Source organism: Lethenteron reissneri, chromosome 46 (genome assembly GCF_015708825.2).
Source record: "Lethenteron reissneri isolate LAM-NWPU_2019-01 chromosome 46, ASM1570882v1, whole genome shotgun sequence".
In the NCBI taxonomy this organism is placed as follows: Eukaryota; Metazoa; Chordata; class Hyperoartia; order Petromyzontiformes; family Petromyzontidae; genus Lethenteron; species Lethenteron reissneri.
In genome coordinates this window covers 10,400,655-10,423,691 of record NC_083824.1, presented here as the reverse complement: position 1 = coordinate 10,423,691, position 23,037 = coordinate 10,400,655, and the positions used below count along the sequence as shown (strand labels likewise).

Sequence of the window (23,037 nt, the reverse complement as noted above, 5' to 3'; positions counted from 1 at the left end):
TACGGTGTGAAAGAAGCTCAACATACTGCACGTACGGTGTGAAAGAAGCTGAACATCATGCACGTACGGTGTGAAAGAAGCTGAACATCATGCACGTACGGTGTGAAAGAAGCTGAACATCATGCACGTACGGTGTAGAAGACGTTTAACATCATGCACGTACGGTGTGCCAACCAACCCCCCTTCGTCAATGGATAATTGAAGACCAAGGCCACAGTCGGGCGTGTGATTAAAGCTATGGGACCCGAACACACGTGCAAACTCAATAAGAGAATAAATTGCGATGAAAACGTATAAATGTATATAAGTGAAGGCCTCCTCGAGGAATGCGGCTGCGCGCGTGTAATCGTGGAGGACATCACTGTGTCCTGTAATCGATCATGTTAATTCGTACCGGTGGTGGGGCTCGTTCCATTTGTCCTCGTCAAAGGAACATTCCACCAGGCTCGCAGTGGAGTCGCTGTCTTCATGATCCATCGTGGCGTCGTTGTTAATATCGGATCGATATTATTGTGATCGGTGGGCCAAATTCATGGAAATTGATTGCGTTGGAATTGTACGAGCGCACGGTAGTGTACGCAACTGTGTACTTCGTGGAACCACGTTTAATTATTAGCAATCTCGCGACTTTAATCAACTTCGGAATACGATGGAAAAAAGTACGTAATTAATTGTAATAAAACTTGTCAGCTAACACGAGGGCGCAGATGAATCTAAAGTCCCCCCAAAAAACACGGTAACGAATTACATCAACAGCAAGTACCTCGTTTAACGCGGTAACCACGTTCGTGAAAAGTTCCACGTTAAGCGAAAATGCATTAAGGAAAAAAAAAACTATTAGCGAGATAGGATGCACTACGTTGACACAGCGAGATGGAGGTGGTACTCATAACTGAGGAGGGTACCGCCGCCGCCGCGTGACTGTATCAGTCCGCGTTTCGTATCACTCCGCTCAGTCGCGCAGCTCGAGAAAGTAGTTCGTCGTCGAGGCACGGCAACCGCGTTATAACGAGGCACGTTCCGCGTTATAACGAGACGCGTTCCGCGTTATAACGAGACGCGTTCCGCGTTATAGCGGCGCGCGTTCCGCGTTATAACGAGACGCGTTCCGCGTTATAGCGGCGCGCGTTCCGCGTTATAACGAGACGCGTTCCACGTTATAGCGGTGCGCGTTCCGCGTTATAACGAGACGCGTTCCGCGTTATAACGAGACGCGTTCCGCGTTATAACGAGACGCGTTCCACGTTATAACGGCGCGCGTTGTGCGTTATAAAGGGTGAGTGTTGTGCGAAAAGTGTTCCCCGATGGAAAAAGCGTGTTAACGCTAAAACTTAGTAACATCACTGAACCATAATATAGGCATTTTTTGGGTTAAATCACGTAAATATAAATGTGTCGTTAAACCCGCCACCACCCGACACAGCCAATTAGTAAGGTTTGTCACGTAAACAGAACGTGCTAATTCGTTACCAGTACAGCACACCGGTGTGTTGGAGAGAGAATCCACATTTACATTCTGTGTACGACGTTTCGCCAGTAATTACAACTAGCATCATCAGACGGACAGCCAGATTTGTGGAGAAATCCTTTGTTTACGTGACATAACTTACCAATTGGCTGTGTCGGGTGGTGGCGGGTTTAACCACACATTTACGCGATCTAACCCAAAAAAACTATATTATGGATTACATCGCGAAAGTCTACGCGTTATTACTGGAACCGCATCTCAACATTAATCACCGATTTTAATCAACTTCCGATATGCCTAAAATAAGACGATAACTCTTATTTAAACTTTTCAGGTAACACGTGAGTGCAGATATATTTTTTTTACATGTAGACGTCCTAAAAACACAGATAATACTGATGGCTACGACCCAGAATAGAATCTTCCGGAAGACGTAGACGGCTTTGATCTCCATGTCGTAAGAGATCTCATCTCTACTCTTTGGTTCTTTCGGTAAAGTCAAGTAGGTATAAAATAAAAAAAAATATTTTTTTTATAAAAAAATAAAAAAGAATAAAAAAAAACTACATTTTGTGATTTAATTAATTTTTTGATAAAAAAATTCTTTAGAAAAAAATTATGCAATTTCATTTCATTTTTCTACCTACGTGACTTTACCGAAAGAACCAACGAGAATAAAAAAAAATATTGCAATGATCCGTAACAGCATTGCCACCGACAGCGAGTCCGTGTCACCGCACGGGAGCCCCCTGCTGAGCGAGACGAGGTCAGGCCCCGGGGTTCCTCCCCACCCCCATCGCCCCGGGCTGGGCCGTGCCCCTCTCCCTCCCCTCCTCCTGATCCTCCTCCTCCATCTCCTCCTCCTGATCCTCCTCCTCCATCTCCTCTATCTGCCGGGCAGCAGCAGCGGCAGCAGCAGCAGTGTCACCGAGCGTGCACGCATCCCCATCACTATCATCATCCCCACCATCACCATCATCCCCACCACCATCACCACCCCCACGACTCTTCTCTCATCACGAACCATCATCAAGCAAGATCCGCCTGTGACTCAAGTTGAAGAGAAGCCGCTCTCACCAGGTCAGCTTCGGCGTTGATAATCAAATCCACTGCTGGATGGAGACATCCACCAAGCCGTGGTCCATCTTATATCTGTTATAACAGTTATACATTGGTACTGTGTGTGTGGAAATTGTCCTACATTGTGTACGATGGATGGGTATGCTGTATACAATGCTCATAATCACCAACATCTCGAGGCCACTGCTGGATCAAAGCTGATTTTAAATATTGTTCGAACCCGTGCCTTTTGGTGGTCATTATATTTACGTGCTTGCTGAAATTGCTATTTTATTTGACACAATTGTAAGTGGCGATGCGTGCGATTTGTATGGAATTTTTATTTATTTTATTTATAGCAAACTAAAAGACGGTGGGCGTTGTTGCTGCTTGCCAACGAAACATCAATCTAAAGTAAGAAAGGTGTTGTTAATTTTGCTACAATATTAAAATAAAAACCGCGTACAATTGTCGCGACTAGATATTCATTTACGGGTCCCATAAATGCCATTACAACAACATAGAATGGGGGAATGTACAGTATTGCATTTAGGTGCATCTTGTTGGTAAGCAGATTAAATTAATCCGACAATTCAAATGTTGTCACATGCATTCGTATCAGCAAATGCAACATCTTTATTTTATACGCAATTAAATTGACATACTATACTTTTGCATGCAAAAAAAACCCACCCACCATGGTATTATAAATGCACACAAATGCATTATTATAGGCAGTGGAATCAATTGGACAATTTGCTTTTCTCCTATTGGCTTAGCCCCATTGTCTCGCCGCGGGGCGGGGCTCCGCGTCGTCGCGGGATGTAATATGTGGTGAGCGCCGTCGACCAATGGGAGAGCGCGCCTGGGCTCATGCGATCTCGCGTTCGAAATCTCTACTCGGCATGCGCAACCAATGGGCCCGCGAGATTCCCCGTGGCCACGCCAATCGACTCTACGAAATTTAACGGAAATCCCCCCCCCCCCCGTAGCCCCACCCCCTCCTACACACCCCCCCCTCCAACACCCCCCCCCCACTAATCGACCCCCACCAACCCCCCTACACCCCCTCCTACACCCCCCCCCACCAACCAACCCCCTCCCCTCCCACTCCCGACATCACGCGGCTGTCACTCGTCTGGCGCGTGCAACCCGTGACGTAGTCACGAAGTCGGGGTGTTCCCACCACCCCGCCCCACCGCCTCGCGACCGTTGACCAATCGGCGAGCGCCGTCTCAGCTCTTGGCAAAAACGACGAACGACCCCGGATGACGTGACGGGTTGGAGGGGGGGGGGGTGGAGGGGGGTGGAGGAGGGGTTGGAGGGGGGGTTGGAGGAGGGGTTGGAGGGGGGGGTTGGAGGGGGGTTGGAGGGGAGGTTGGAGGGGGGGGTTGGAGGGGGAGGGTTGGAGGGGGGGGGTTGGAGGGGGGGGGGTTGGAGGGGGGGGGGTTGGAGGGGGGGTGGGGGGGGGTTGGAGGGGGGGGTTGAAGGGGGGTCCCCTCCCTCCCCCCCCTTTTTCGTACGATGACGTCATCGCGTAATGACGTCACCGACCCGGGCGTCTCCATGGTGGTGTTGCCGCAGTGGTAGTCGAGGTGGGGTTAGAAGATTCCAGGCTCATCGTCAACAGTCGGTAAGGCGAGAGAGAAAGAGGTTTGGCAGTCGGGGGCCGCCCTTGAGTCTCGGTTCTTCCCCCCATCCTGTGCGAGCTGTGGCCCGGGGGGTGAAGCGGATGTTTGTTGTTGAGCGGCGGGCTGAGGTCAAAGGCCTGGAGGCTTAGGCCGCGGCGTTTCTTAGGCTTCTGTTGTGTGCTGTCCGCATCCAGCGTGTCCGTCATGTTGCATGGAGCCGCTTCGTGTGTGTGTGTGTTCCGTACCCTCGCCGGTCACGTCTGCTCATCTCGTAGCCTTTGTTTAACAATCCTGGCTGCCGATGAGACCCAGAAGTTCGAAGCTCGCGCAGAGTTTGCTTGTTTAAACGCGTCTCGATAGTGGTTAGAAATGGCAATAGGCTCGTTGGTGACGTTACATTTAATTGTGTATCTTATGTTGATGACATTCGTGAATGTGCTAGCGGGTTTTTTTAATACGATTCTTGAATTCGGTTCTATGGACCATACAGTGAACCACTGTCGTCTGCGTCCCTTAATCGTGGGTAGAGCAGCTAACTTACACCAACTTTCTCATGAAACCCTCTCGTCGTGGCTAGCAGACATCACCTCGACATTAACATTTAGCTCCTGAACGTATTGTAATGCGCAAGAATAGAATATAATTTTGTTATATCGTATATTCCTTGGGGGTTTCTGCCATTGGTTTATTGAGTTTCAGACGTACGTGTTTCTTCGGTTACTTTCATTTCTTCATAAATACTCTTTGGTTCTTTCGATAAGTCACGTAGGTATCAAATAAAAACAATTATTTGTTATAAAATGAAAACAATTATTTTCTACTTACGTGACTTTACCGAAAGAACCAAAGAGTATGGATTCCTGCAGTCACGAAAGCTTCAAATCAAGATTTTCTTAATAAAGTTTGTGTTAAATAAGACAATGTAATGGACGGCTACTCAGGTTAGTACCACATTCTGATGAGCTCCCCCCCCCTCTCCTCCCCCCTCAACTTGCTTTTAAGGGATTACATCTTGAATCATTGCCTCACTTGATGCAGCAAATCTGGCTGTGACGGTCCCACCTGATGACTGAGAATTGTGTTGCCTCCGAAACGGCGTGATTTTTATTTTATTTTACTTTCATTAATTTTAATGTTTTACCTACGTGACTTTACCGAAAAAACCTAAGAATATGAATCCTTGCAGTCACGAAAGCTTCAAATCTAAAATTAGTGTGGCGAGTTGAGTGGCTAGTATTGGGATTTCTCTTTAAACCTATCGTGAAGACCGGTCTCAACATATGGTCGCATAACGTGCGTCATTTATTTGGCAATGACGGGTCTTGATGTACATGTTACGTGGTTGGGAAACCGATGAGTCACACTCGTTTGTTAACTGTTTGTATTGGCGAGTGTGCAAGTATGTGAATTTACTTCAACGTGTACCAAAAATGGCCTTTGTGGGTGCATGTGTATTGTGTCGAACAGTTGTCTGTATTTGAGGTGCCACATGGAGTTTGAATGGGTGAACCTGGTCACAACAAAGTGACAACATTAAACGCTGGGTTTTATTTCGTTTTCAACGGAATGTGTGTTATGTTTACAGTAACTTTAGGAAGGTCTGCGTGATGTAATAATTTGCACGATTTCAAAACTTGACTCACTACATTGGGCACTTTTTGACATTGGGCACTTTCTGACAGTCGAGGAATTTTTATTGTTTTACAACATCCATGAAGAAAAATATTGGCTAACAGTTAAACGGATAAGGCACGCATGCTGTCTGAGCCATGTAAATAATGTCAGCATTTTCAAATGAGGTCAAGGTTGGAATGAGTCGGGTGAAGGTTGGAGTGGGTAAAATCTATTAGTTAAGATACAACAGTTCAACAGGTCAGTGATGGTAACAAGGCCAACATTCTAGATTTGAAGCTTTCGTGACTGCAAGGATTCATACTCTTTGTTTTTTTGCATCAGCAGTCGGTCATGCTTTACCACCTGATGGCGGACGCTTGTGTTGCGCCCGAAACGTCGTGATTTAATTTAGTTTTCATTTTTTTTACTTATGTGACTTTACCGAAAAAAACAAAGAGTAACAAGGCCAAACTTCATGCAGGTTGCTGATTGTGTAACTATAGACGAAATAATTATCATATCTAATGGGTACAAATTATATAGATATATGTTACTTAACAGATATGAGTTTTAAATGTTTTTACTGTGACTTCAGCCTTTAACCCTAGTTTGCTGCTTTAATAACAATTTCAACGTTTAAATACTTTACATTTCCATTGTTTGCATCTGGAAGACCTGCACAGGCAATAATTTGCTCACCAGATGAGTTATGGATCCCTTTATGTACTAAGATGTTAAATGTCAGGTGTAAATTCATGCAAGAGGTTGTGGCATGGACACCAAAAACATCGTGTTGGGTTTTTTGGAGCTAGGTTTGCATCTTAGGGTTACACTTCATGGATAGGTCAGCCCAACTATAATTTGGAGGCTGTTGTCAAGAATGCATTTATTATATATTTCACTTATTTGGCACAAAATGAAGCATTGCTGTTATATTAAACATGTGTTGCGCCATAACAAGGTGCTGTAAGCAGCTTACCTGCCACCACGCTCACAGGCCAACAGGGGGCCGTGACCGGAGGTTGACACCCCTGACCCCCCAGGGGCTGGGGGCTGAGGACAATGGGCTCCCCCCACCCCTTCCTAAGACCTCTTAAGATTAAGACCTTCCAGAAGGTTCTGGAGGGAGGTTCATGAGGGGAGGGGTAAGCCCGACCTGGGGATAAAAGGCCGACCCTCTGAACGGGTCTGGCAGTGTTCGCCAACTCAAGCTTGAAGTCATCGGAAGACCTGAAGACTGGACCAGCACTCGGGACCCCTCAACCGAGGCTCTCATTAGAGCCGGGTTGTAGCGGACCCGAGGTAGTTCAGATACCCTGGGACCCTCCCCACGGCTCTGGTCAGAGCCGCGGTGTAGCGGACCAGGGGTGAGCGCCGTACCCTGCCTGGGATGGGCCGGTCCAGTCTTCCCTTGGCCACCGTGGCAAGGGACCAGTGTGTAGAGTAGCCCGGAGTGTGTAGGACGCGCTAGAAGGAAGGCTGTACCTCCCTTAGGCTATGGGGTTGAAGGGGCCGTACCCCTTCGTGTTACAGTTGTACAGTTGTATTTAACAGAATTGTTATAATAAATGCGTGGCCTCCAACAGACGTCTCCATGTGGTTAGTTATAGACACAACACATGTAACATATGGGAACTCTGGTATACAATACTAATATTTGCACACCAACTCATTTGACTAGCATGGTAATGTATAATCATAAAACCGTCACTGCCTGTATGGTGTGGAGATAGCGCCTCATATAGTAGTGAATTGACAACTGGGTTGCGCATTTACATGCTCACTTGAAAGCTGAAATAGTGTAAAACAGTATTGCTTGAATCTACACACACTTTTTCCAGCATACTGTACATTTTTGGCATTCATTACATTTGTGTGTGTTGTCCTCTTGGCAGGTAGCTAAAGATGCTGTCACGACTATTCCGCGCCCATGGGCGCTTTGTGGCCACCCACCCCTGGGAGGTGATTGTGGGAACCATCACCATCACGCTCTGCATGACCTCCATGAACATGTTCATCGGCAACGACGTCGTCTGCGGCTGGAACTACCAATGCCCCAAAACAGATGAGGTAGTTAAGTGCATCAGGTTATTCTCTATGTTCGGGGAATGTGTTTATAAGCAAATATTTTCATGAAAGTACAATATCGTTTGCAGTGTAATATAATTTGTTAATGGGAGTGCATGTTGTATATATGTAATGATAATTTAAAAAAAAATTGGTGAAACGAATGTAATAAAAGCATTGAAAGTTACATTGTTTTGATTATAATTTGTGTTCCTGCGTGTACGAATAGATTTCACTTGTGCTTTTGTTGCCCACAGGAGGTTCTCAGCAGTGACATTATTATTCTGACCATAACACGCTGCCTTGCCATTCTCTACATATATTTTCAATTTCAAAACCTGCGACAGCTTGGTTCCAAATATCTTTTAGGTGAGTGCTGTGAAACATATTTTATACACTTTGAAGGTGGATGCCGCAGTTGTTGCAAATTCTTTTTAAGAGCCACTGTAGTGACCAAGCTGATTATTTATTCTCACCGAATGTTGAATACCTCTCTGAATTGAATGTTTTGACTTCCCAGGCATTGCAGGATTGTTCACCATCTTCTCAAGCTTTGTGTTCAGCACAGTTGTCATTCACTTCCTCGGAAAGGAGCTCACTGGACTCAAGTGAGTGTTGCAAGTCTTAAGTTTACATTTGTGCATGCATCCACATGTTTCTAGATTTGAAGCTTTCGTGACTGCAAGGATTCATACTCTTAGTTCTTTCGGTACCTACGTGACTTTACCGAAAGAACTAAGAGTATCATCCACATGTTATTGAAGAAAAATGTTGTACTCTCTGCATTGTTTTGTTTGACACTAATATGCATGTGTTATTCTTTCAGTGAGGCATTGCCATTCTTCCTACTGCTTGTCGATTTGTCCAAAGCAAGCGCTCTAACCAAATTTGCCCTGAGCGCCAACACACAGGTACGTCAGTACTATACTATTCATCACTTGAGTGTAATGTATGGAGTTCTCAACATATAACACACAGCACACAGTCATTTTTACACAGCTGCTGACGTTCTCTACTCGGATATTTTTTAAAGTATAATGTGTTTAGCCATAGTCCTGCAGAATTCTTATTTATACATTTTCCTACAGGAAGAAGTGCGGGATAACATTGCCCGAGGAATGGCCATTCTCGGACCGACCATCACTTTGGATGCCCTTGTGGAGAGTCTTGTCATCGGAGTGGGAACCATGTCAGGTGTGTCTTCTGTCACCACGTGCTGCTAGTTAATGTATTGTTATTGTGGGATTTTTATTTTTTGGCAGACAGCCCCCTCCCCCCCATTAGCCAGGTTACACGTGCAAACCTTTGTGTGCGCGTGTGTCTGTCTTGTTCGAGCAGGTGTCCGGCAGTTGGAGATCATGTGCTCATTTGGTTGCTTCTCCATCCTGGCCAACTACTTGGTGTTCATGACCTTCTTCCCTGCATGTGTCTCTTTGGTGCTTGAGGTAAGCAATATTGGCAAGTGAAGAGGATAAAACAAATTCAAACCACGGTGCGGTAAAATAAAATATATAGCAGCAATGGCTATTTCTATGACCCCCGGTTTATTTAATCATAGCATCCATCCATCTCCCATGACTGATCCAACGATGAGGTCATTGGGACATCGTCTTAGCAGCTCTGGTCAGATCTGGTCGTGTCTCCCTCCACCTTTCCTGGTTATCCATCTCACAAATCAGCTGGTTGTCTTCCCTGCTCACCTTACTTTTCTAGTCCCTTAAATTGTGTCTTGTAGGATGGATTTGGATAGTTTTTTTATCTATTGATTTATCCAAATTACTCAGATTTCCTTTTTTTGATGGTAGCTATAAGTTTTTATTTCTGCCCTCATTGGGTGATAATTGGGCTGCATATATATTAATTAGTTATGTCCCATCATTGGCATCACTAGCATTTAAGCGATGTTAAATTATGGAATTATACCCTAACGGCAGCGGTTGGGCACGCCTTGGCAGATCAACAGCAATTGTTTAATTTCGGGATAATTTTGAGCAATTGTGGAATGTAAATGTTGGCTTTCAGGTATCTCGTGAGAGGCGAGAGGGAAGGCCCATCTGGCAGCTCAGTCAGCTGGCTCAAGTCCTACAGGAGGAAGAGGACAACAAGCCCAACCCCGTGGCCCAGCGCGTCAAGATCATCATGGTCCGTGTCACCCATGTGTGCTTGTACTTTACTTTAATAACAATAGTACACCTATCACTTGCCCAGTGATGTTTGCCATGGCCAGTCGTCATACTCGGGATTCTTAGCGGAATGTGCTAACCACTGAGCCACGGATCCAATCCTGTACTTTATATAGTATTTAAACATGTCTAAGGTTACGGGTATAGGTTATATGTGTATATATATGTTTACCTATCACTAATTTTTGTTATATTTGTACGTATGTTAGCGATGAAACTGTACCTGAATGTTAAACTGTTGGAAGTAAAATTTATGAACTTAAAATTACAACATTCAGGTGCAGTACTAATTTGTAATTGTTATTATAATTGTTACCCTTGAATTTCTCAAGTTGTAATTTAAAGCGGTTATTAAAAATACATATGTTAGATATATTGTCTCCAAAAAAAATCTGTAGAAAACTACTAAAACTGGTTTTCACCCATACCTGACAAGCAGAAGTCAGTTGGAAACTTAATCATACATATTCATGATGGCTGGCTTCAGTAATGAGGTGTGGCTTAATGGTTATTTTAGGATTTATGAATAAGTGCTAATTGGAAAATTGGAAAACAACAAGCGGCTGTTATCCTGGCAATCCTCACACCCTAAATGCTTTCACAGATTGACACGTGCGTGTGTGTGGTTCCTGTGTGCCACAGTCACTGGGGCTAGTGCTGGTGCATGCCCACAGCCGCTGGCTGGCTGAGCCCGTGGGGGAGAGCAGCCTCTCCAACTCTCCCGGAACCCTCGACGACTTTAACGACAACTTGCCTAAACGCATCGAGCCCAGCGTGTCTCTTTGGCAGTTTTACTTTGGACGGTCAGTGAATCTTGCACCCAAACACACACTATATATAAGTGTTAACAATGTTACCTGCTCGTCTGCTGTGATAAATACGAAATTATTTTCTTTATAAATGGTTAAGGTTACAAAAGTGACAATTGCTGCTGGTCAGTTTCGTCTTTTTAATGTACGAGTAAAATAATGCACACATAGTATGTATCGCTGTCCGTTGTTTTTTGGTTGTACAGCGTGTTGCATTTAACCTTTTGAAGCAGCTCCCGTTATGCGGGGCGAAACAGCAGATATGCTGAACAACATCTGATACGACCCAAACACATATCGGAGAACTGTACAGCACAACTACGACAATCTATGTAGCGGTAATAATAGTATGTGATATTTGACATCTGACATTTATGTACGTATTTTGTTTTGTAGACTGGTGAGCATGGACATTGAGCAGGTGGTCACACTTGGCCTGGCACTCGTCCTGTCCTTCAAGTATATCTTCTTTGAGAAGATAGACGAGAAGGCTGCCTCGGAGAACGGCCACGCTACCCGCCCACGCTCGCTGGAGCCCACGACAGATGCCGTCTCCATCAAGGCCAGGGGTAACGAGTGGCTCTGCGATGAACCCCACGCTTAAACTCGCCTTTTTCTCTCCTGCATAATAACGCGAAACAAGTTTCCTGAAATGGGTGTAGTGTATTGTAAAATGTGCATGTGAAGCCCTTTGGTCTAGGCCAAAGGTCTTTAAAGACTGCTTCGTAACGTTATTTATCAAGGGCCACCGTCTGGTGTTCACCTGCATTGAGACTCTTGAAATATTGAGTTTTTTGTTTAAATCAAATTCGAAAAAAAATGCCCTTGTTATTTTGGTTGCCGAACCTTGGTCTAGCCTCTGCTCGATAAGGAATTCAACGTGTTGTGCAGGGTCGTGGGTTTATTTGACTCTAACTTAACCATGCCTGCTGGGTTGGTGAAGATGTGGTGGAGCATAGATGTGAAAATATGGAGATGCAGTTTAGCAATGGATTTATTGCACACTGCCCTCTACTGCCCATAGCAGCTCGAGTAAACTTAATATTTCATGTCATTTTATTTGCTGTCATCTTCTGTTGAAAAAGTACTGTGTCAGATATTACATTTATGCTAACGGAATATTCCTTGCTTTTCACATCACTGTAGAAAACCTGTGCAGACTCATTGGGTTAATTATGGCCAGAGTTGAGGTGACTCCCTACAGTTCTAATTGCGGTTTTAGCCACATCTTGTAATGCTGTGTGTAATGTTTGTATCTTCAAAGTACACTGCATAAGTTAGACTTGTTTGATAAATAATTTATTTCTAAAACACAAACTTTTGCTTTACTTAAGTTTAGAGCATTCAGAATCAACTTGATTTACTTAAATATACGGTGAGCTGAAACACTTGCACCAGATTTATATTTTTTCTTGTGAGCATTTGTCCCACTAGATATGGTTGCTAACTCTTGTTTGAACATTCTGTTTTTTTTAGAAGACATGTTTGAAGTTATTAAACCAAAGAACCAACCCGAAGTCGAAGCAGCGGTCGTCCCTACCGTGATCCCCCGCCGGATATCAAGGCCTTCCTTCACACTGGGGGACACAGATTGGTCTCCTAGAAGAGCTGACCGAGGAGCTGCTGGATGAAGATTCAGAGGAGGATATTCCTGCTGAGCCACGGCCCATCGAAGAGTGCAAGAGCATCCTCAACTCAGAGGTGCAGCCCCCCCCTCCCCCCCGAGCACACACAAGTGAAGCGACCACTTTTGTCCTGCTCTCGTAAACAAATGTCTTGGCTTTGCCTTTCCTTTGTGTATCTGCATAATAATAATATTTTGTCCATTGTCCATATGAACTAGACTTGGATTTGCCATGGTTAATGTTTATTTAAATTAATTTTACATCACTTTGTTTAAACTTTAATTTTATAATTCCCAACCAAGCATGATTAAAATCTATTTTACGTGAATAATTAATCCATCAAATCATGCTTGTGAGAATCACTTATTTTAAATGATTTTTTTTACAAATTATATAAAAAAAATCCTTTAGTATAATGGATTAAATGAGATGGCACACATAGGTCAAAAAGGAATAAATTATTTATTCAAATTGCCCCTGAATCATATTTCATAGAATTGTAAAAATACAAAGGAGACATTACAGCAATACACTCTGCTGCTCCTAGCATAGTTTTCTAGCTTGGCTGCCTGAATGTGGTATTGCAGTTGTTGCTCTGCATCTACATCAGCCATACTAAAGAAGAATTGTGGGGGTGGGGAAAGTTACACGGCAAATGAGGAAGTAGAGATAGTGGCACGAACACCCTTGTGCACGCGGAATCAGTGAATAATTATAGTTTGTGTTTTCTTCTGCTGCCGTGGCAGAAGGGAGCCCGCTCCCTCTCCGATGCAGAAATAGTGCAGCTGGTGCAGGCCCGTTACATCCCAGCATACAAGCTGGAGAACCTCATGGAAACCCCGGAGCGCGGCGTCCACATCCGCCGACAGATGCTGGCGCAGAAGCTGCCAGAGTCCGACGCCCTCGCCACGCTACCCTACCAGAACTACGACTACTCGCTGGTGAGCTGCGCCGCTGTGGCCGACTGCCGTGCTCAATTATTGGACGGGTTTATTGTAAAGGTGCGGCTTGGGCCTGGTGCCAGGGATGCGTGTCGCGCCGTGGCTGATTGGCGTGCCATTACGGCTGCAGGTGATGGGGACTTGCTGCGAGAACGTCATCGGCTTCATGCCGGTGCCCGTCGGCGTGGCTGGGCCCCTCCGACTGGACGGGAAGGACTTCCAGGTTCCCATGGCGACCACGGAAGGCTGTTTGGTGGCCAGCACCAACCGTGGCTGCCGCGCCATCGCGGTAAGTCGGCTCGGAGGGGAGTTGAAATGCTTTTAAATGACCGTTATGAAAGTCGTATGATGTAATATCCACGATAACCTGTCAGCTAGTGACTTGGCTCATTTGTGGTTGCTTTGTGATTGTCTGAAATAATTCTGTGAATATTTTAGCGACGACATAACGTGTACCCATATATGATACATTTATACATTGCAACGTTCATTTTTTTAATATTTATTTTTTCCCACTCGTGCCGTGTCATGAGACTAAGGATGCTTTTGAAACGCATAGAGTAGTACATCATCCTGTTATAGGATAGTCTGTGGTAGGAAATGACAAAATTGCTGCCAATATATTTTCCCATGTCCACTGGTCCACAGTAGGTGGCAGCACTTTCTCACAGTAAGGGGCTGCACTCTGAAAAAATTAACCCGTAAAAACAAAGTTTTTCACTATAAATCCTTTATATGCGTGGTGGCTAGAGTCCTCTCGTCCTCTGGCTTGAGATAGCTGCCACCTATGGGTCAGATGATTGCCTGGCAGCATTAAGCAATTGGTAATTAATTATAAAAAAAAATTCCCTAAAAAGTGTAAAATTTTGCACTTTTTTTCACGAGAATTAATTGTCACGCACAACGAGTCTCTGTGGAAAATGTCAGCTCGATTTGATCACGGGAAGTGGGTTAAAAAACGACCGAAAGATTTGCACGGTCGTAAGCAAGCAAGCAAGCGAACTTAATATAAAGGATTTAAATAAAAAACGACCGAAAGATTTTCACGGTCGTAAGCAGGCAAGCAAGCAAGCAAGCGAACTTAATATAAAGGATTTAAAAAGAGAGTTCAGTCTGCAACAGAGTAATATTCATAATAATATCTTTACAAGACAATCTAACCAATATATTTAAAAATAAAATGTAGCCAAATTAAGTGCTGATACAAATTCAAAGTGGTGTTTTTTTGCATAGTAATTTGTGACCATCAACTCACTATACTCGATGATATGGTTTAATAATTATTAAACCATTATGATAATCATAATCACAGGTGGCATCTGCCCAGAATTCAACCCAGAATGTCAGTAGTGCCAGCTCCGCACACTGGCCATTTGGCCACTTGTGCACATGCTATTTAATAAATAAAGAATAAAGAAACACACCTTAAATGTGTCTTGGCTCAGTCCACCCTAGTTGGGTGTTATTTCAGGTTTCCGTCCAATTATTGCAGCTGATGCTTATTGCGGAAGTGTTTCTATTGCTGGTAATAATATCTAGATTTGAAGCTTTCGTGACTGCAAGGAACCATACTCTGTTTTTTTCGGTAAAGTCACGTAGGTTGTTAAAAAAAGGAAAACATAAATTAAATCATGAAGTTTCGGAGGCAACACAAGCCTCCGATTTCAGGTGGAACCGTCACAGCAAAAATTACTGTAACAGAAGAAGGGAGCTCCAAGAGACAAGACCTTAAATCCTGGCTCCTCCTTTTCCCCTAACCAGTAGTTAAGGTCGTATGGTAATATCGTTAACTCATCTGCACGATCCGTCTCTTCACAGCTGGGTGGCGGTGCTCACAGCGCCGTCCTTGGGGATGGCATGACGAGAGGCCCTGTGGCCCGACTCCCTTCCGCCATCGAGGCAGCCAAGGTGAAGGGCTGGCTGGAGAGCCCGGAGGGCTTCAGCATCGTCAAAGAGAAGTTCGATAGCACCAGCAGGTAACTCCCTTTCCATGACAAAACGGTTGAGCCACATTGACCTGTTTTGTTGAGTCTTGAAAGATGGCAAAGCAGGATATTGCGCCTTTTGGCATCATCTGGTCCAACCCATGTGAGACTCGGCTCTCAGGAAAGCTGTCTCGGGTGTGGACAAATCAACTTCAAGGACAGTGCACATTATCAGAGTTATGTTTTTTGTTTGCATTATGACTGCAGGTATTGTGGTCTGTGCAAACATGACTCCTTGTAAAAAGGTGTCATTTTTGTTGCCAGATAGAAGGGTAAAAAAACAATTATCAGGATATTGTTTTTAATAGTGACTTCTTTAAGCAGGGAGGTCGAGACACAATGCTGTTTTAAGCGCGGGAAAATATCACCACCGAATAGAATGTTGTAGCAATATCTCTGGACATTATTGAAGGCCAAATGTTATGAAGCCTGTATAATTCTGTAGCTTCACACCATTGCACTATTCATGAACGTGTGAACTATTTGTTCTTGTGTCAAAGCTCGGCTTACTCATTTTAAATGTACGTGTCCAGTCCGTTTGTCAATCCACTGCTGAATGACAGCCACATCACATGGGTTGCGGTGGTTATTTGACCGTACATCACCACGCTAAGTCAGTGCAAGTTGGTGAAGGCAGAGCACGGATGTACAGAGCAAGTGGATTTTTCTGCTGTTCCCGCTGCTGCCCACGTAAAAGCAGGTGGCATAGACTGCTGCATAAATTGTCAGCTAAATATAGGGCATGCTTGCTATGTGTAGCCATTGAACATGTGTTGTTTCAAACATTAATTCTGTGTTTCGTTTGTGGGGTGGTGCAGGTTCGCTCGCCTGCAGCGTCTGCACGTGGGGCTGGCCGGACGCAATCTCTACATCCGGTTCCAAGCTCGCACAGGCGACGCAATGGGCATGAACATGATATCCAAGGTAGCTCTTCGTCAATACGACACAAACTTTTTAAAAGGACATTTGGCGCGATGGTAGCTAGAGAATGTGTCCATGAATGGACATCGGTGCGTCCCTCAATACTGGCTAAATGGGCCATTTATTGCTTATGATTTTATTTAAATATATTTTTTCATCAAAAAAAAACTATAATGGTGGGAAGGTTAAAAAAGACCAATGATACCAGTAAAATCACAAGGCAATTCTGGGTTACACTCCTGAAGCTCAAAAGTTGTTTAGATTTCGAGTTTCATGAGTGCAGTTTTCAATCTTTTTCCAATTTTTCTGGATCTCCCAGCACATTCCTGTTGTAAGGGGGCACAGTTTATCCACCTCACGTTATAGTGAGGGCACCGTAACTTCTACTAACCATGGCGAACGAGACCTAAAGGAAACCCTTACCTCCTGTCCCCCCCCCCTCTCTCTACCTGTCGCTGACCCAGGGCACAGAGCTAGCACTGAGCCGTGTCCAAGAGGAGTTTCCAGCCATGCAGGTGCTGGCCGTATCGGGGAACTACTGCACGGATAAGAAGCCGGCCGCCATCAACTGGCTCCTGGGCCGGGGCAAGACGGTCGTGAGTGAGGCAGTCATTCCTGCCAAGGTGGTGCGCGAGGTAGGTTTTAAAATCTTTTTTATCAACATCGCACCCTGCTGAGCGCAGGCTCAAAGATCCAAAACGCCAAGAAGCCAGCATCAAACAGCACTATTCAGTGTCTAATGGATAAGAGTTAATCCTGATTCTTGAATTGAGCGTGGGTATATGAATGTGAGAAAAGAGATGGTGGGAAGGGAATTTCAAAGTTGAGCAATGCAAGGAAAAGAAGTGCTTTGACCTGCAAGAATGGTGGCTGAACACAGAATGTAGAGCGGAAAACAGTCGGTCTAATTAGATGGATTCCTCAACAGTTTCGACTCCCCAAAAACAATGCAACATTTCAAAAAGGGTGTCCCTGTTTGACCCCCTAAAGGAGAGAAAAGATGCCAGTAGCATGGAGAATCTACATTTTACTTCATTTGAGTGGGATCGTGGATGGGTTGTGTACATTTCTCGTGGGCATCCATGCGCCCGTTTGACATGTTGATACGTGTACATTTCTGTGTCAGACTTGAGGTAAAAAGGTGCAAAAGGTTTCATTACAAATAATGCAGCAATTCACCAAGGAGATGTGCTTGAACGTTTAGCGAGTATGGGAATCTGTCCCGTAGTGTTTACGTGGTATTGCTTGTAGTTTTTACCACGTACGCAGGTTTCAAAAATTGGCTTTTTATTTGTAAAAACGGTTAGGAATGCTTCTTCTATGTTTGTAAGCAGGCTAATATAACCAATTATAAATGTCGATTTCTCTAGGTGCTAAAGACAACAACAGAAGCCCTGGTGGAGGTGAACATCAGCAAGAATCTCATCGGTTCAGCCATGGCGGGCACCATTGGAGGCTACAACGCTCACGCTGCCAACATCGTCACAGCCATCTTCATTGCCTGCGGACAGGTCAGAGGTCACCTGCAACACTGGCCCCTCAAGAGCCGCAACGGAGCCAGTCTTTAGACATTTCGAGTTAATACGTTTCCAAGGGCATTTACACAAAGTAGGCAACCTAATTTGACAACACTTCAAACAATTGTGGAAATGCCTGCATGTGTTACTTGTACATTTGAGGGAAGAAGGTATTTAAAAAAAAATGTTTTGTAGAATATACCAAAAATGTATGCCTAAAGCAAATATTATTACACCACATTTCGTGTTGCAGTATATTGTCTAAACACAAGACATTATAAAGGAAATGTAAGTAAATTATCTGGAGCAAAAAAAATTTGTCAAGCTTTGGGTATTGTTTTATTTTTATTATTTTATTACTTCCCTTCTACGTGACTTTACCGAAAGAACCAAGAAGATGAATTCCTGCAGTCACGAAAGCTTTAAATCGAAATTTGATGGCGCTAACGTTGGTGGTGTTGCTGTGCAGGACCCTGCACAGAATGTTGGCAGCTCCAACTGCATGACCCTGATGGAGGCAACCGGCCCGTACGGGGATGACCTGCATATCAGCTGCACCATGCCATCCATCGAGATTGGCACTGTCGGAGGTGGCACCAACTTGGCCCCACAGCAGGCCTGCCTCAAGGTGAGCAGCATGGCACCAAGATTGTGGGTACCACCAATAACAGCTCTGCGCACGTGGTTTAGCCCTTGTCAGTTATTGTGCTGTAATTACATTTTAAAAAATTATACTGAAATATTTTCAACATTTACACAATTACAGTCCAGCCCTGTAGTTAGAGTAAGGCGTGCCCAATAACATGAAATCTGCAACTGGCTAACAGGTGAAACCAACGAAAAAGGTGAGAATTAAGGGAACAAATTCAGGGTTTTTTAAGTAATTGAAAGCTCATTTGGAATGAAAACTATAAGACAATCATTAAAAACTGGAGTTGTACACCCATTGATTTTCAATGCACAGGTGTTCAAATCCCAGTCTGGGGTCAACTCGGCCAATAATACCTACAGGGCCAATACAATTTATTACATCTTGTTGCAAGTTAACTTTTGATATACTGCCCCTGCCATATGAATGTGGAATTTGTTCAACTGGATCAGGGTTGTGAAAAGGAGATGCACACCCCACAATCAAGTGGGACACCACTTGGAACTTTCATGAAGAGCAAATTGATTTTGAGCCGTGGTTTAGTTTTTGACGCTGCGTGTCTGTGTGCACACGAAGATGCTGGGCATCCTGGGCGCCAGCAAAGATGATCCAGGCTCCAACGCCTGCACACTGGCACGCGTGGTTTGTGGCACCGTGCTGGCTGGAGAGCTGTCCCTCATGTCGGCACTGGCAGCCGGACACCTTGTCAAGTCCCACATGATCCACAATCGGTATGTGTCACACCTGGTTGGCCACACCCCTTTGCTGGGAGAATGACTTCTTCAAAGAAAGCATTGTTGCGGCTAAATAGCTCGGGTGTTGCCGAACAATCATTTACTAATAATACAGACTGCTCCTATGTCAGTAACAAGATTAATTAAATTTGGATTTAAAGCTTTCGTGACTGCAGGGATTCATCTTCTTGGTTCTTTCGGTAAAGTCATGTAGAATTATTTTTATTATTTTATTATTTCCATTCTACGTGACTTTACCGAAAGAAGGAAGAAGAAGATTCATTAAGTGTGCTTGCCCTGGTGCAAATCCCACATTTTAATAGCTCCCACGGCTAAAATTACTGATGGATCCACACTTTAATATCTCGCACAACTAAAATTACTTGTGGATCCAATTCAACTTTGATTTATACTTCTCTAACAAATGTAGAATATATATTTGGGACATATCATAGGGTAAAAAAACAATAGTATCCCAATACTGGAAGAGAGAAGTAGATGTAAATGCATTGTCTTAACAAATAATAAAAACCGGGACTTGTAATGTACAAGCTACCTCAAAGGACAATTCTAGGAAAACCAGGACAGTTGGAAACCCCCCCCCCCACCCCATTTACTTGCCATGGTTTCTTTGGTAATCGTCCATGCAAATGTGTAATGTCTCACCCGCCGTATGATTGTTTTGTGCACAGCTCCAAGATTAACCTACACGAGGTGACTGGGAATTGTACCAACAAGGCCGCCTGATGGAGCAGTGGAGTCATCATAATGGAGACAACACACACACACACACAACCGCAGTGCGGGTGTTAACAAAGCCACGTGCTTATTGGAACGACGTTGCAGCTGGTTATGACGCTGTGGTAGGCGCGAGGCGGTGAAGGCATCCTGCGTTTGCAGGCCAATGATCCGCTCACATGTACCCCTTTCCTCCCCCTCCCTGTCATGTTTCACGTTCCCCAAAATGTTAGGAAATGAGTGTTAGACGTTGCAGTTTGTCTTGTATCAGAGTAATGGTTTCAAGATGAGAGCTATCTTGCCAATTTTTTCCAACGTTTTGTTACGGTCCTGACGTTTAAATGTTTGTTCTTAATCATATCATTCCATGAACAAAGTCGACTTTGGAAGGGAATGTTGTCCAAATATTTTACAATTAAACCCCTGACTTTGTTTTATGAATTTAATTTGCGATTGTTTCCATCAGCTGCTTGAACATGGCTCTGTGATAAGTGTGAGTACCAAATTCATAGCCAGTGGAGAATTTGCTTACATGAAATACAAATAGCATCCAGTGTTTTTTTAAAAATTAAAGTACTGTTGACCCTCAACAGGTAAATATTCAGTACATTTGCTTCATGTTTTAGTTGCTTGTGTAAATAACCAGTTTTGTTTACATTGTTGCTTTTAAGCCCATGGTTTTGTAAACCTGAAGATTGCTTTGTAGCCACATTGCAAGTCCTGTACATCATAAATCGGTGTTCTGAGTTCACTCTTATGAAGATCTGGGCATTGTCTCCACGTCGTCAATGGTTCAGTTGAAGTTTTATGGCACTTTTGGTATGCAGATTAACTTTGCTGTGGTCTTGCATACATCACTTTCAGAACGGTGGCTTTCGGTTGTAAAGACTTTCTTGTGCATTTGCTTTGTGCATTGCTTCGGATGCTGTGCTGCAGTGGGATGTAAAACGGTACATCATTAAAAAGAGGCACAACCCAATCTTTAAACGCTGGTTTTTGTTTTTACGGAACTGTATTCTGCATTTAATAAACGAGGGTTTACTTTCCTAATTATTGGGACACTGCTTTAAATATCGTCGATGCAAAAACTGTCAAGTATGGTCAACATTTTTTGTGCAAAAACTCTCTGCGTCCATAGTTACTGGTGTGATGCACGCCACCCTGCAGTAGATTTGAGCGATTGAACATTTGCAAGCGCCTGTGATATTGACCCCGAAGCTTTGAGTTTTCTGCAACCATAGCAAAATCCCCAATGCTTTCCCAGGCTTGTGGCCATGCAGTTTTTTTTTATGCACGACTGCACAATGCCATTAAGAAATGCTCACACAACAAAAACATTCCATCTATATGCAACGTTTTAGTCCCCGACAACAAAACATCCCCGAAAAGGCTTGGGCAATTTATAAATTGCGTTAGGCCATGATTTATCGTCCCATTTCCGATTCCCTACGGGAAGTTCGCAAGGGGGAGGGGGGGATTGTGTAAATTTCTGCGAGCCAGCATTAGACCGGCATTACTCTTCGACACAAGCTGCGTGGAAGTAGAGTTCTGTGTTGTAGTTGTGTTTGAGCAGGTGTGTGCCTCTTCTGTAGTTGTTGGTGTTTGATCGGTTGGAATTGCTTGTGTAGTTGCACTTTGTGATGTACGATTGTGGTTGGGAGGTTGTTCATGGTTGTAGTTGGAGTGGTTGTTTGAGGTTGGGTTATGATAGACTATTATAACATAAAAACATTGCATTATACTACATCAACTTTGATAACATTCCTAATATAACAATACTTATTACACACTCGTATCACTTGAGCAACAGCACCATGCTTGCCTCTGCCATAGACGCACGGAGCTCACCGGCTGTGCGCTCCTTTCCCACGGAGGTGGACACCCGCTACAAACGATGGTTTCCCACTTCGTCACACACACGGTCGCTTTGCTTGCACTTCTTGAGAAGAGGGGCTGCCGTTGCTGCAGCAGCAGAAGTTGCATGAATGAAAGTTGGCGCCTAAAATGACCATTGCAGCCGATTGGTCCGTGCAGAGGGAGTGATGTCGCAATCCCGAGCCACCGTTGAGTGTTTGTGGTTTCGCTGGGATGATTGCACAGGAACTCGGGAGTTTTTCACGATGCGAATTTGCTGCCTTGTAGGTTCTAAGCAGCGTTTTCTGTACTCAGGCGGGGAAGGCCCCCCGATTGTATGTTTGCATGTAGACTTTTTTCTGCAGGGGAAGGACAACAAAACTAACCACAGCAGTTCTAAAGAAATTACTTTTCAATCAAGATTTAAGTGAAGTTCCAGTGACTTCCTAATATCGGAAATGAGAGTATTTCGGATGGTCACAGAAGGGCATCTGTAAGCGAGCGATGCAGTGACCGTCTTTGATGGTTTAGGCATAAATTTCTGCGAGGATGACCGGAGATGACGTGATGGTTTATGCTCCTTGAGATCAGCAAGGTTAACGACTTGTGGCACGTGCTGCTCGACGAATGAACATTTTGGCCATTTGGCATGGCTGCTTAGCCCAACACGGACTGCATTTCACCTGCTTGAGACCAGGTAACATCCCACCGACACTTGAAGTTCCATTTGGTTTGGTGCATTTAAATTAGTCGTAAATTGTAATAGTTTAATAACCATTCGTCCAACGGTGAATTGACAAAGGGCTCACCAGGCCACATTGTTCGTGGCGGTTGTTTCACCTTCATGGTGGACGTGGGGGGGGGGGGCAAAGAATTATTCAGACATCACTGCCATCGGTATTAGCCACAGCCGGTAATTGAAATTGGGCCGCGAGGTTTAAAAAAAAACCGCATTGTGCCATCTGCTGTGCCACTGCCACCAGCTGAGTTAAATTGGCACAAAACACCTATCCAATAATATTTCAGTAGGTAACGATGTTTACTGTGGTACTCCTAGGATGTTACTTATTCTGCAGTTTCTAATACATACGTGGCAACCCGTAACGGATCACCTGTATTCTTGTCCAGGCAAATTTATTTTTCATGTCTATACGGCGTACAGCCGTTTCAACACAGGGAAAAAAGTGTTTCTCCCTTGTGATGGGACTTTTTAGCATGAACGTTGAGATGTATAAGGGCACG

The 23,037-nt window shown here is 44.3% G+C and overlaps 1 protein-coding gene across 1 annotated transcript; it reads left to right on the top strand.

The window, feature by feature from the left end:
• The first annotated feature begins 2,352 nt into the window (after positions 1 to 2,352).
• Positions 2,353 to 20,920, top strand: HMGCR (3-hydroxy-3-methylglutaryl-CoA reductase). Its single transcript, XM_061571058.1, is given in 21 exon segments — positions 2,353 to 2,548; positions 7,668 to 7,842; positions 8,097 to 8,208; positions 8,360 to 8,447; positions 8,666 to 8,750; positions 8,928 to 9,033; positions 9,178 to 9,284; positions 9,862 to 9,981; positions 10,665 to 10,825; positions 11,228 to 11,400; positions 12,308 to 12,432; positions 12,434 to 12,532; positions 13,203 to 13,397; positions 13,528 to 13,686; positions 15,216 to 15,373; positions 16,201 to 16,306; positions 16,768 to 16,938; positions 17,674 to 17,814; positions 18,290 to 18,448; positions 19,046 to 19,200; positions 19,896 to 20,920. Coding segments are annotated over 20 exon segments (2,640 nt in total). The 5' UTR covers positions 2,353 to 2,548; positions 7,668 to 7,677; the 3' UTR covers positions 19,951 to 20,920.
• The last annotated feature ends 2,117 nt before the right edge of the window (positions 20,921 to 23,037 follow it).